General features: G+C 44.9%; 3 protein-coding genes across 3 annotated transcripts; all 3 read left to right on the forward strand.

Moving 5' to 3' along the window:
• The first annotated feature begins 777 nt into the window (after nucleotides 1-777).
• Nucleotides 778-1,788, forward strand: LOC100352893 (olfactory receptor 52D1-like). The gene has a single exon (XM_002708560.4). It carries the CDS (start codon nucleotides 778-780, stop codon nucleotides 1,786-1,788), a length of 1,011 nt encoding a protein of 336 aa, XP_002708606.4.
• Nucleotides 1,789-3,067: 1,279 nt separating this feature from the next.
• Nucleotides 3,068-10,707, forward strand: LOC100352637 (olfactomedin-4). The gene is given in 7 exon segments (XM_008267996.5): nucleotides 3,068-3,136; nucleotides 6,215-6,364; nucleotides 7,261-7,485; nucleotides 7,670-7,835; nucleotides 8,566-8,725; nucleotides 9,991-10,259; nucleotides 10,262-10,707. Coding segments are annotated over 7 exon segments (1,485 nt in total).
• A 1,951-nt stretch (nucleotides 10,708-12,658) lies between these two features.
• UBQLNL (ubiquilin like) lies at nucleotides 12,659-14,506 on the forward strand. The gene is given in 1 exon segment (NM_001171469.1): nucleotides 12,659-14,506. A coding segment is annotated over 1 exon segment (1,848 nt).

Raw genomic sequence — 14,506 nt, forward strand, 5'->3', positions numbered from 1 at the left:
GACAAAGGACAGAGGAAAGAGGAACCACAGACTTGATCAAGGCTTAGATTTCTACACTGGTCAAAGAAGGAGCTAAGTTCCACGAGCCAGATGCCTAGAGCTATAGTGAACAGAAATGGTGGGAAGGATGCCATTGGCAGCTGGGGCAGTATAATGCACAGATTTAGAGGAACATAATGTTTGGGAGAGTGCGTCTGAGCTAAGAAAGTGGATTCTGAAATATATAATGGATTAGGAGCTTTATCAGAGCATTTGTTAGCCCATGCATTGAAAGCAACTACTCTGTATTTCCTTTCTCTGGCTCTCTACATCTCTCCTTGAGTGGAGGGATCATAGAGGCAGTACAGTTGGTAGGATCAGGCTTAGTTAACACAAACAACTTCCTTTGGGAAGGTAATTAGGAAAAACATAGCCTGAACTGAAGAAGGGACATTCCACATAGATGAGAGAATAATCTGAAGAGCATGGTCTTCAGTCAGGTGAGCTTTGGTTCAAATCCTGGTTCTTCTATTTTCCAAGCTGTGTAGCTTGTCAACCTCGCAGAAAATAAATTCCTTGATCCATCATATAGGAGTGTCAGCAAAGGCACAAGACTGATAGAAACTCCACAGTTCAGTATATGCAAAATTTCACAACAGCACACTGACACAAAGGAGGTGCTTGACAAATGCTATCTTAAGCTCTATTTCTCTAAAATTTCTGTAGACATGTGGCTGCCTCTGACTGGCTGCATTTATGCTCTGCAGGAACAGAACCCAGAGGAACCAGGATATGGAGATGGATTCCGCACTGCCTGCTGGCAATCAGACTGTGCTGATCTCTGTACCTGGACCCTTTGTCTTGCTAGGGGTGCCGGGACTGGAAGCCTTGCACACTTGGATTTCTGTGCCTGTCTGCCTACTGTATATGGCAGCTTTGGCAGGGAATGCCCTTCTACTCTGGCTGGTGGCAACTGACAAGGCACTTCAGGCACCCATGTACCAGCTACTGGGACTTCTGGCAATCACAGACTTGATTCTGGCCACATCCACAGTGCCCAAAGCTCTGGCTGTGCTCTGGGGCTTATCCAGTGAGATCCCCTTTGGGGCCTGTCTAGCTCAGCTCTTTGTCGCCCACGTGGCCTTCATCGCTGAGTCCTCAGTGCTGCTGGCCATGGCCGTGGACCGCTATGTGGCCATTTGCCAGCCTTTGCGCTATGGGGCATTGCTGACCCAGCGTGTAGTAGGTATAGTGGCTGTAGCTGCTGTGACTCGTGGTGTCTGCGTAATGGCACCCCCTGTGGTCTTGCTACAGAGACTACGTTACTGTGGGCGGCGGGTGCTGCCCCACACCTACTGTGAGCATATGGGTGTGGCCCGGCTGGCATGTGGAGACACACGTCCCAACATCTGGTATGGATTGGCTACCACGTTGCTGTCCCCAGCTCTGGACCTAGGGCTCATAGGTGCTTCCTACATCCTCATCCTGAGAGCTGTCTGCCGCCTGCCATCCCACGGTGCCCGCCGCAAGACCCTGGGAACCTGTGGGGCCCATGCCAGTGTCATCGTTCTCTTCTACACACCTGCCCTCTTCTCCTTCCTGGCTCATCGTTTTGGCCAGCACACAGTGCCCCGCCATATCCACATCCTACTGGCTAACCTCTATGTGGTGGTTCCCCCAGCTCTTAACCCTGTGGTCTATGGAGTGCGTACCCAGCAGATTGCTCAGAGGCTCAGGCACTTGCTTCAACTCTTCAGGGCAGGTGCAGTGAGGAAGGTGGGTCCTGAGGGGTTCTACCCACAGAGATGAATGCACTCTTTATTTCCTCCTACATGTGCCCTCAGATAGCCAAGATCCTTTTGGGCAGAACTCTAACCAAGGCATTGCCATCGTCTGTCACTGGGTGGTCCTATGCTCACCCAAATTCTATTCCCATCATATAGGCAGAGAACTATGAACTCATTTCTATTGGCCTGGTTTTACTGCACTAATTTATTTACTCTTTTTAACTTTGTATTGATTTTCACACATGGGCCATACACATGTAGAAGGAATTAGACTTGTACTCTGACAGACAAGGAGGTCCAAGACACAGCCCGAGGACCGGGATCATGTCTTTTCCCAACACTCTACCAGATAGAGCCAGATAATGACGGGTGGCTATGAGTGGGGCCTTTTGTCCAATGTCTGACATACTCAGTAAAAACTCCACGTTTGCTAAAGAATGAGAGGCAGGGGAAATTGTGCAATGTGAATAAAATAGAATGAAACTCTGGACGCTGACATTGTTTTATTGTGGGATTGTCCATTGCTTGAGATGGACTTGAGGCAGATGATAGAGAAGAGAGAGAGAGTGCTTTAGGGTTCCTAGCACTAAGAACATGAAACTGTGGCTCAGTGTCCAGGTCTCAAGAACCAAACTCTTCTTTTTCTCCAGTTGAGAGGCCCAAGGATATGAGCTTCGACAGCCTCCTATTGGACAATGTTGGGAGGTGGCTTTCTTGGAGGATGCTGGCATTAAGACTAGGGAAATTAAGGGAAGCATTTGAATAGTGTAGTGGGATGCATAAGTTTAGAGTACCTAGCATAGTGGAGGAGGCAAATTTCTAGTGGTGAAGGATGAAATACAACAGTGCAATGCAGTATGGTGTTGCTGAAATAGTCTGCTTCAAATGTGTACTTTGGCCCTCATCCAAGGGCAAACCTAGCTGAGGCTGAACAGGCAGTGTTGCATTTCCTTTTAGAACCTTTCCTCTCTCAAAGTCCAAGGGAAGGCCATCCCAAGGCCCCCCTAGGATGTCTCAGGTCTACCTTAATCCATTTGGACGTGAGGCCCAGAAGGGCAAAGGCAGATCTCGGCTTCGAGATGGATGAGGAAGACCCTGTTTGTAATGGGAGATGCAATTCCATGCCATGTCTTTAGGTACCATTCTGTGGTAAAGCTCTTTCCACCCTCTTCACATGTTGTTATGCTCCCAATCCTCCGAGATGTCGAAATACATACCCCTCCCACCAAGACTATTCATGTGGACTAGAGACAAAGGCCCAGGGAAGCACTGAGGACTTCAGTCCTGTAAGCTGGTGCGAGATGCAGCCTGTCCCAGCTCTTCTGCCTGCCCTCCTGCTGCTGCCCCTGGTGCTCCCAGGACAGCCTCAGGTACACACGGTAGAGGGTTTAAGAAGGTGGGGGACAAGGTTTTGTGCTTTACCTGACTTCTTTTACCATCTGAGGTATGGGAGAGAGTGAAGAAAGAGATGACTAGGGAGGAAGAGAAGGAGGATGGGACACATACTTTTATCTATTTTTCTTTTGCCTCGTAAAGACAAAAAGGAAGGGAATACACGATAAAGACCACAGCAGCAGGAACTCTGGGCCATATATCCTGTTCAGTTACAAGGTTTTATTTTTTGCACAGCTTTCTTCCAGTGTTGATACTAGAGTTAATGGTGGCAAGTTCACGATATTACAGACTATGCTATCTTTTATTCATTGTCCCCAAAAGGCTAAACTACTGGGCTGAAGTTGCAGGCTGAACAAACTGTTGGATTACGCTATGAGTTCCAGGAGCAGAAAAGCTATGGGTGGGACATAGAGATAATAGGGGCCATGTATCTTAATTTGAAGATTATGTAAAACTTCAGCCAATGCTATAGGCCTAATTAAAAAAAAATAGGTAACAGTCTTAAATCTAATGCAGGATCATCCAGCTTCAAAATGGTAGTGGAGAGATGGAATTAGAAAATTGTGGTAACTAAATATAAATAACTCTATCATGGGAAGGCAGCTCCTATTCTAAATATTTTACAAATATTGTTTCTTTATGCCTATCTATACTCTATGCATCTATCTTATAAATTCTTAATGTAAAGCAATAAAGCCAACATCATAATTTCCCTCATTTTACATTTGAAGGCACTAGGGAACAGAAAGATTAAGTGATTTATCCAATGCCACAGAGCTAAAAATAGAACTCAGCTAACCGGAATTTAGTATCTGTAGGTTTGGGCTCTAAGAAAGTATACAAGTAATAATGATAGGCAAGATGGAGAAGACTCAAAATTATGTATTTCTCTGCCCTAGAAACTTTAACTGATGCAAGAGGGCTACCTTCATCATTTTGGCTTGTGCTGCACATCAATCCTGATACAGCTTGAAGTCTGAAACAATCTTAGGAATAAGAGCTTTAAAATGTGAGCAAGCATGAGACCCAAAGGTGACCTGCAACCTTGTCACTCATTAATCATGCAACTTAGTAAGAATTTAAATTTCAGGACCTCTTGTTTTTTTATGATTTATTTATTTATTTGAAAGTCAGAATTACATAGAGAAGGAGAGGCAGAGAGAAGGAGAGAGAGAGAGAGAGAGGAAGGTCTTCCATCTGCTGGTTCATTCCCCAATTGGCCACAATGGACGGAGCTGCTCCGATCCGAAGCCAGGAGCCAGGAGCTTCTTGCGGGTCTTCAACGTGGGTGCATGGGTCCAAGCATTTGGGCCATCTTCTACTGTTTTCACAGGCCATAGTACAGAGCTGGATCAGAAGTGGGGAGCCAGGACTCAAACCGGTGCCCATATGGGATGCTGGCACTGCAGGCAGCGGCTTTACTCACTATGCCACAGCACTGGCCCTGTTTTTTTTTTTTTAATGATAAAATATTTATTACATTTCATCCTTTGCATTGTTTTCGTTAATGCAAAATATCAGCCCAAATTCTGTTGCCTCATGGTATTCTTATTGTTAATTTTTATTGTTTAATGATTTAGAAATCTCTGTCCTTGATTTTTTTTTTTGACAGGCTTAGTTAGACAGTGAAAGAGAGAGAGAGACAGAGAGAAAGGTCTTCCTTCTGTTGGTTCACCCCCCAAATGGCCTCTACGGCTGGTGTGCTGGGCCGATCCAAAGCCAGGAGCCAGGTGCTTCCTCATGGTCTCCCATGCGGGTGCACAGCCCAAGGACTTGGGCCATCCTCCACTGCTCTCCTAGGCCACAGCAGAGAGCTGGACTGGAAGAGGAGCAACCGGGACAGAATTCGGTGCCCCAACCAGGATTAGAACCCCGGGTACCAGTGCCGCAGGTGGAGAATTAGCCTAGTGAGCCGCAGTGCCGACCTCTGTCCCTGATTTTTAAAAAAGATTTATTTATTTATTTATTTAATTTGAGAGGTAGAGTTATAGACAGAGAGAGGGAGAGAGAAAAAGGTCTTCCGTCTGCTGGTTCACTCCCCCAAATGGCTGCCATGGCCAGAGCTGAACTAATCTGAAAAGAGGAGCCAGGATCTTGTTCTGGATATCCAGAACAAGTGGGTGCAGGAGACCAAGCCCTTGAGCCATCTTTCTACTGCTTTCCCAGGCCATAGAAGAGAGTTGGATCAGAAGAGGGGCAGCCAGGATAGGAACTGGAGCCCTTATGGGATGCCAAAGGCTTAGCCTACTACACCACAGCACTGGCCCCTGTCCCTGATTTTTTTTTTTTGAAAGATTTATTTGAAAGGCGGAGTTACAGAGAGGAAGAAACAGAGAGAGAGGTCTTCCATCTGCTGGCTCACTCCCCAGATGGCCATAATGGCCAGAACTGGGCAGATCCAAAACCAGGAGCCAGGAGCTTCTTCTGGGTCTCACACATGGGTGCAGGGACCCAAGCACTTGAGCGCGTATCTTCTACTGCTTCCCAAGGCCATAGTAGAGAGATGGATTGGAAGTGGAGCAGCTGGGATCGAACCTGCACTCATATGGAATGTCAGAACTGCAGTCAGTGACTTTATCCGCTACACCATAGCACTGCCCTCCCTCCCCATGCTTTAAGACAAGGGAAATTGTGGGAATCTGCCATATATCTAGAATGGGAGATATTGTAGGGAACTGAAACTCTCCGAGCCTGTAGCCAAACACAACTTAGACAAGTTTTGCTTCCCTTCACAGAACCTTAAGGAACACTTAGCTTCCAGCTATGTGAACTCCAGACAGAGAAGCCAATGAATGAGGTAGGGTGAGGTTGGACTCATCAAAGGTGCTATAAGGGGACTGCAGCCTCAGTTGTGGGAAATTAAGGGAAGGGTGACTCAAAATCCTGACAAAATGATGCCCAGGCAATCAAGGAGAACTCCCATGTAGAAAAAAAAAATTCTCTATCACTCTAGAGTTGGATCAGTTTCTTCTCTTGTCTCTTGTTGGCAAATAGCCTGTCATGCCTGGATATGCGTAATTATGTTTAATATGCCTGTGGCCATGCTTTTGCAGATGGTGAGAAATGTTTCAAGATCTGTTGATAAGGGTGAAACATGCCGTTGTGTGTTTCACTTGCCCAAATCCATTCTGCTGCAGCAGCTAGAACCGCTACAAAGTACAACACAAGAGCTCATTAACAAGTGTGAGCAGGCGCTGTCCAGGGTGAGTGCTGAAGCTGTGGGCTGAGGCTATGGCTGGGGTTGGGTATTATCCAAGTTCAGCCTCTACTGGACCTAGCATGAGGATGAGTACTGTCAAAGAAGTTGATGAAAGAAGAATAATCTCATCTTTAAGATGAATACTGTACATGAAGGGGAAATTAGGCACTGATTCTTTGGATCCTCAGTGATAATAACAGAATTTAGAGAGGCTTATGTAGGAAGTGTTTCCTACATTAATGGGTGAATTAATAGGTATGAATCCACTACAAGATGAGGAAGAAAATTTGGACATAGGCGTAGAATAATCGAAGTCTTGGAAATTGAGTGATCAGTGCACAGAAGCATGAACAAGTTTAAATGGAAGAGTTTAAGCGGAACAGTTTAAGTGAAAGTTTAAACGGAAGAGTTAAAATAGGGGCAGTGTGGAGAGGGGCTTGTGAAGCAGTCTGGAAAATTTAGAATTATCCTGTAAGTAAGGACGAGTGGCTAGAAGTGCTGCATCAGAAATGTGATGTGGTTAGTGGCTTAGAATAATCAAACTTGTGGATCTCCTGGGGAAATTTGTTGGGATGTGGCCAGTATGGAAGCCAGGGATCTGCCCGTTCATTCAGGCACTTACCAAGCCACTCTTATGGGATGGCTCTAATCAGAAAAGGAGAAAAAAACAGGATTGTGGAGGTAAGATTTTTTTCTTGAAGCAGAAAGGCTATTCCTGTCCTCAGTTGTATAAGGGGGATAACACTGATGCCCACATCAAGGACTGATAATAGAAGCAAACAAAATGGCAGATATAGGAGTGCTTGATAGGCTAAGTGGTCCTCTGAAGATGTGAATGGATGAGAAGAGCCACAGGGGTTGGTGTTTGGGAGAAATGCTTCTCTCACCCCTTATGCCCAGGTCAGTGAATATGCACCTGCCATCGACGGCCAAGAAAATCAGGTCCTGGAAATGAGCTACACACTGAAGTCCAAGAATCCCAGTGCCTTCACTCTCCCCTCTGAGGCCCCATCCTTCAACAAGCTGCAGCTGGAGCTGCAGAGGGTGCAGAAGTCAGTGACCCAGCTTAAAGTCAATGGAGAAGTTAGTGGGGCTGGGGATCTCCTCCACCAACTCCAGGGTCAGGTAAGTGGATGGATTAAAGAACCCTTTTCCTCTTCACAGTTTTATATCTTGTCTGTCCTCATGTATTTGGCAATTTCCAAAATCAGTTCTTTCTGGGGAAGAACAGAGCTAAGAAATACAAGAGCTGGAGCTCAGCTCCTAAGAACATTCTATGGCTCACATCCCTGGCATCTCATCTCCTCAGGTGAACAACGCCAGTCTCATGCTCAGACTTCTCGTTGACACTGACCAGAGCAACAATCGTGCTCTCCAACAGCAGGTGGATGTCCTTGAGGCCCAGATAAGTAAGTGTGAAAGGGAAAGAGGGCGAGATGAGGCCTCCAGACAGCCTGGACCATCTTTGCCCCCTGGTGAGTTCACAGACTGAATTTCCTAAGATCTTCTTTCCCCAGAACTGGGTTATGAGTGCAAAATTGGCTATGATGTACTGTGGGGAGGTAAGTAAAAATCTTGAGGGATATTTAATCACTCATATTTTTTTAAGATTTTATTTATTTATTTGAGAGGTAGAATTATAGACAGTGAGAGGGAGAGACAGAGAGAAAGGTATTCTATACGCTGGTTCACTCCCCAAATGTCTGCAATGGCTGGAGCTGTGCTGATCCGAAGCCAGGACCCAGGAGCTTCCTCTGGGTCTCCCACATAGGTGCAGGGGCCCAAGTACCTGGGTCATCTTCTACTGCTTTCTCAGGCCATAAGCAGAGAGCTGGATTGGAAGAGGAGCAGCTTGGACTAGAACCAGTGCCCATATGGGATGCTGGCACCACAGGCAGAAGCTTAACCCATTGCGCCACAGCGCTGGCCCCTCTTTCCAAACTTTTGATTTGTGTGTTACTTAGGGATGCAGTACAAGAGTAGTAAATTCTCATATATGGGCATACTCATATACAGACCACACACACACACACACACACTCTATTGAGGCAAAAATTAACCTGCTCATATACTCATATACTTGCATATGCACTCAGTGCATGGACATACAATGAAATACACATATAGTTATTATAACACACACTACATTTTCTGTGGGTTGTATGCCTTAAACCTGGCTCTTACTTTGTCTGCTCTTTTCTCTAGGTTCTTGCACTGGTGGAATCCTCCAGAAAGTCAGCAGACCCTTTGTGGTACAGCTCAATTGGAGAGGATTCTCATACAAAGCAGGTGCTTGGGGCCGAGACTCAGCATCAAATCTGACCTCTTCCCTTTACTGGGTGGCCCCTTTGCGTGCAAATGGCAGGTAAGTCCTGAGTGACTTCTACACCTGGGTCTCAGAATTCTAACTTCCTGCTTAGATTAAGTTAAGAGCATGGCTCTAGCTGAGCTTGAAACTTGAAGTCAAGGTGATCTGATTGTGAAGCTCAGTACTATCACTTAAGTTCAGTGACACTGGATAAATGAATTAACATTTCAAGCCCATTCTTAACCATCTGTAAAATGAGGGTAATTAAATATTTAAGATGATTACATGTGATTACATAAAGGTATAGACAATATATCAGGTGTTGTTAAATAGTTAATAGACAAAGGAGTGGCTAAATGAATCAATGACTAGATGAATAAGCTTTCATTAGATCATCAGCTAGACTAGGAAAGTAGACACAACTCACAGAGTGTTTAAAGTCAATACCTATGAAAGTATTTTATATAGACACAAAGAAGTAGAAGGTCCTGAGAGGGAGGGATGAATATGCATTGATCCAGTCACTGAAGAGCCCCAGTTGAAGTTCATCTAAGAAAGATTAGTATTATCAATTAACCATGCTCTCCAATCCTTACAGATGTTTTGCAGCATATGAGATACATTTATATGATTATGTTTTTGGAATTCTCTCACAATCCTTGTAGTTAAGTCAGGATTTATTCCCAATATCAATAGATAAGAGTACTCATTTAAGGGACTTTTCAAAACTCATGAGGATTAATATCCCAAATGCAGCTCCAGTATGATATCTTGCTACAGGACATCTGTATCTTAAGGGCAGGTGGAAGGTAGGTGCAGAACAGTAGTCCACAAAAATGAAAAACTAATAACTATCATTTTGAATTGTTTACTTTGATAAAATTATTGTATAATTGTTTTCTTTGCCTTATATTAGTCAATTCTGACAATTAACCAAGTACATCATTGTGTTATTCCTCTCACAGATTTTACTTATAAACTATGATCTTGATCAGATCAATTAATATTTCTAATGCCTAGTCTCCTAATCTATAGGATAAAACCTAGTGAACATGTTTTATTAGAATTAAATGAACTCATGCAAATACAGTGCCCAATAGGCATGACATGTGTTGATGCTTTTATTATTACTCTTACAGTTTTTTTGTAATTATTTATTTCATCATAGGTTTTAAGTAAGTGATATTGGATTATAAATAGATTCTGCTTGATTCCAAAGTCCCTACTGTTAATTAACACACTAACTTGCTTATTTTATAGTCCTTTTTCCCACTTTGCTTATTACTTCTACTAATGATCATGATGTGGGGGGTTTGGCCTAGGTACTTTGACTACTATCAGCTGTACAAGTCCTATGATGACCTGGTGCTGCTGAAGAACTATGAGGAGCAGAAGATGGGCTATGGGAATGGCAATGGAAATACTGTATACAAGAACTTCATGTACTTTAACTACTATGGCTCAAATGAGATGGCCAAGGTGGATCTTGCCTCCAACACCCTAGTTTTGCGGCACCCATTGTCTGGTGCCACCTATAATAACCGCTTCTCTTATGCTGGTGTGCCCTGGAAGGACTTAGATTTTGCTGGTGATGAAAGGGGCTGTGGGTGCTCTATGCCACTGAGGGAAGCAAGGGCAACCTGGTTGTAAGTCGTCTCAATGCCAGTACCCTAGAAGTGGAGAAAACTTGGCAGACCAGCCAGTACAAGCCAGCCCTGTCAGGGGCCTTCGTGGCCTGTGGGGTGCTTTACACCTTACGCTCACTGAGCACCCGCTAAGAGGAGATCTTCTATGCTTTTGATACCACCACTGGTCAGGAACAGAACCTCAGCATCATACTGGACAAGATGCTTGAAACACTGCATGGCATCAATTACTGTCCCTTGGACTGAAAGCTTTATGTTTTCAGTGATGGTTACCTTATTAATTATGACCTCACCTTCCTGAAATGCAAGCTACTAAGCCCACTAGCCAAAAGACCCTCTGGGACTTGTGCTCCACCAAAACTTGTCAAGCCCTATATACCTTCCATACCCTGACATCCCAGGGTTGGGTAGGGCATTGGTAGATGTGGGTCTTCTTTCTTACCACCAGGAGGACCAATCACCATAATGATTATTCAATCTAAATATTGGGAGACATTGAGGATATATAATTAGTTCTTCGTGTAATTAGTATCAAAATCAAAACACAAAAGATTCCTTTTAAAATGATCTAGGTGAGCTTTATTGGGAAACAAAATAAAGTATTATCTAGGAAAGTGTTAATCCTTCTTCCTGATGTTTTGGCATCTCATATTTCATATTCAAAAACTATGAATCCAGGTCCTAAAATTCTAGGCTTCTGTGACCCAGAATTGTCAGTCTTAGGTTGAGAGCATTTGGTACCAAGGCAGAAGATACAGGGGAACTGAATATAGACATTCTCCTTCTACCCCAATCCTCCTATGGGGTCCCTAGAGAGACAAGACATAGGGTCTTGGTCTGAAAAACAATTTTCACAGACCTGTGTCAATATAATTTTTGAGTAAATTTAGTGAGGGAGAGGATGAGTTAGTCTTGAGTCCAGCTCTGTGGAGTTTACAAATGATAACAGCATCAGGATGACCTGACATGGATTGGACTTGGGTTTGAATTCTCTGCATGCCCCTTATCTGTCTGCATGATACTCCTCCCTCTCCAGGTAAGCATATGGAATGCATAAGGATTCAAACTCCAAAATCTTTCCTGTCACCAAAGGATGCATACACTCTCACACTCATACATATTGTCTCAAATATACATTCAATAAATATATACATTTACACTCACATGTACAATACTTCCATCTACATCCAAATATCAGCATAGACATAAATGATAGATATTTGGTAAAAGAGTTAAGATGTCACTTGGGATGACTGAATCCCATATAGAGGTCTCTGGTTTCAAATCCCAGATCTGCTTTAATATAGTTTCCTATAAATGCACACTCTGAGAGGCAGAAGATGATGGTTTAAGTACTTGCACCTCTGAAATCCATGAAGGAAACACAGAATGAGTTCCCAGCTCCTCCTGGCTTTTGCCTGGCCAAGCCTCGGCTGTTGTAGGCATTTGTGGAGAGAACTAGAAGATAGAATCTCTGTCTCTCTGTCTCTGTCTCTGTCTCTGTATCTCTCTCTCTCTCCCCCCCTTTCCTCCTTCCCTCCCTTTCAAATAAATAAACATTTAAAGGAAACATTCCTGGGTACCCCTATGTTTGCCTAAAGGAGAGGAGATTTTTTTTCCCTATCATACGAGAACACATTCAATTAAGTTTAGAATTTCAAAATCTAGATGCCAGAAAAAAACATGGCCTCCTTTTTCACCTAAGACCTTCACCTTGTTCCATTTTCATGCTTAAGGCCCACCTTATCCAGCTCACTAGAAAAATTATTAAAGTCCTTCCTTTAGGGAAGATGCTATTTTTACTCACAGAAATGTGCTTCACTAAACTCAATGTTTCATACAAAAAGCTTGACTTCCCTTTAAGGGAACTACACATAGCACTGTGAAGAACACATTGTTCACCAAGGAGCTTTGTTCTCAGTTTTCTGTAAAATTTTATTATAGAGAATTGGACTCCCAAATATGTCCATATTTCCTGCCTGGTCTTGGTAGTGTATGAGGCTAAAATTGACATCATAATATCCCTCTGCTGAAGAGGTCATGTCCTTGGTGGGTGGGGCAGGAGGAAGGCAGCCCCAAGAGGATTTAGTCCACCTTGTGCCAAGTATGAAACAGTAGCCACAACAGACCTCAGCTGGGCCACATCTGGAGAACTGGGGTGAGGGTGTAACATCACAAAATACTGGCCCTCGCCTAGTCACTCTTCACTTTTTGGGCAACAACGAAGCCAGCCTGTGGCCTGAGAAAAAAACATCTGAGACGAAGGACAACAGAAGCATTTTCCTGCCCTCACCCCTTCTGCCCCTACTTCTACCTGCTCACATCTGCCTATACACTGAGGTCCATGCCACATGTCGTCTCTCGAACACCTAGCATGTCCCACAGCAGGCATCCTTCAGATCTCCCTGAAGACAGAAAAATCTCCTCCAGGGTCACTCGAGTAATAGTGAAGACACCAGGCAACCAGAAAGACTTTGTTGTAGGTGATGATACCTCGGTAAGGCAGTTCAAGCAGAAGCTATCAGCTCATTTCAAATGCCAAATGGACCAACTAGTGCTGGTGTTCATGGGCCGCCTTCTCAAAGACCATGACACACTGAGCCAGTGGGGCATAGTGGATGGACACACCATCCATCTGGTCATCAAGTCCAAGCATGGCTCCAGATCCCTAGCCCATTCTTCTAGGAAACTGCCAACAAATGAGTCCTGTCACCAGGACAGGAACACCAAAGAAAACAGCAGTGGGGTGTACCAGCCTGCTGGTATGAGTCAAACCCCAGTGGAACCAGCCCATTTGGTGGAGTCTGCTGTGCCCAAGGTGCATACCCAGGATCTGGACGTAGGTCATTCAGAACGCATAGCACAGGTGCTAGAGAATCCTAATATCCAGCGACTTCTGTGCAACACAGAGTTCATGCGGCAGTTCATCTCAGAACACCCAGACATGCAACAATTGATGCAGCAGAACCCAGAAGTCTCTCATCTCCTTGACAATTCTGAGATTCTATGGCAAACTTTAGAGCTTGCCAGAAGCCTTGCCATGATCCAAGAGGTAATGCAGATGCAGCAACCTGCACAGAACCTTGAGCATCCACAAAACCCACCACACTACCTGGGCTTAGAGACAGTTCCAGGTGAGAGCAATGCAGTGGGTCAGAGCTATGCTGATTCTATTGACCAAATCAACAGTTTGCAAGACCCTTTTGGGGGCAACCCTTTCACAGCCCTCCTGGCAGGGCAAGTGCCAGAAGAAGGACAAGATCAACCTTCGTCCCCACCTCCACCACCTTCCCAGGAATGGCAAGAGCAGCTTCCACAGCTCTCCACAACTCAGGTCATCTATACTAGTTCCTGTGGCTTATCCTCAGTAACCTCAGCCAATGCCACCATCAATGGGGTCAACTATACTTCCAGGGAAAGTACTGCCACAATCTCCACCAAGGACCGGAGCCATATCTGTACCATTCAACAGGCAGTAGGAATACCAGCTTTACCTAGTATAGAGCTCAACCAGCAGCCTCAGGAAGAAGACAGGGATGGCACCATCTCACTAGATAGTTCTGACCAGAGATTAGAGGATGATCTCCAGCTGTCAGAGGAGCAGACTAACTCCCAGATCACAGGAGGCATGATGCAGTTGCTTATGAGCAACCCATGCCTGGCAGCTCAGATGATGTTGTTCATGAGTATGCCCCAGCTGAGTGAACAGTGGAGGCAACAGCTACCCACATTCCTGCAGCAGACTCAGGTTTCTGACCTACTTCTAGCCCTAGCCAACCCTAAAGCATCACAAGCAATATTGCAGATTGAGCAGGGTCTCCAGCTATTGGCTACAGAAGCTCCTGTTCTTCTGCCTTGGGTTGCACCCTACCTATGGGGCCTGGGTTGGCTTCCTGCCCCCAACTGCAATTACCCTGACACAGTTCCCTGGAATGGCAATGTTCCAGAAATGGCTGATCCCAAAGCACCTGAGTGCTGTCACAAATCTGGAGCAGTCCTACAGAGGCTACAGTCCCTAGCTGGAGACCTTTCCCACCCTCTTCAAGCTCCTGAGATTAGATTTAGCAAGCAGATGGAATCTCTCCAGGCCATGGGATTTGGGAATCACCATGCCAACCTACAGGCACTCATTGCTACTGAGGGGGATACCAATGCTGCTATCCGCAAGCTCAAGAGATCCCAGGGATTGTAA

Source organism: Oryctolagus cuniculus, chromosome 1 (genome assembly GCF_051225735.1).
Source record: "Oryctolagus cuniculus isolate XC-2025 breed Fujian yellow rabbit chromosome 1, ASM5122573v1, whole genome shotgun sequence".
In the NCBI taxonomy this organism is placed as follows: Eukaryota; Metazoa; Chordata; class Mammalia; order Lagomorpha; family Leporidae; genus Oryctolagus; species Oryctolagus cuniculus.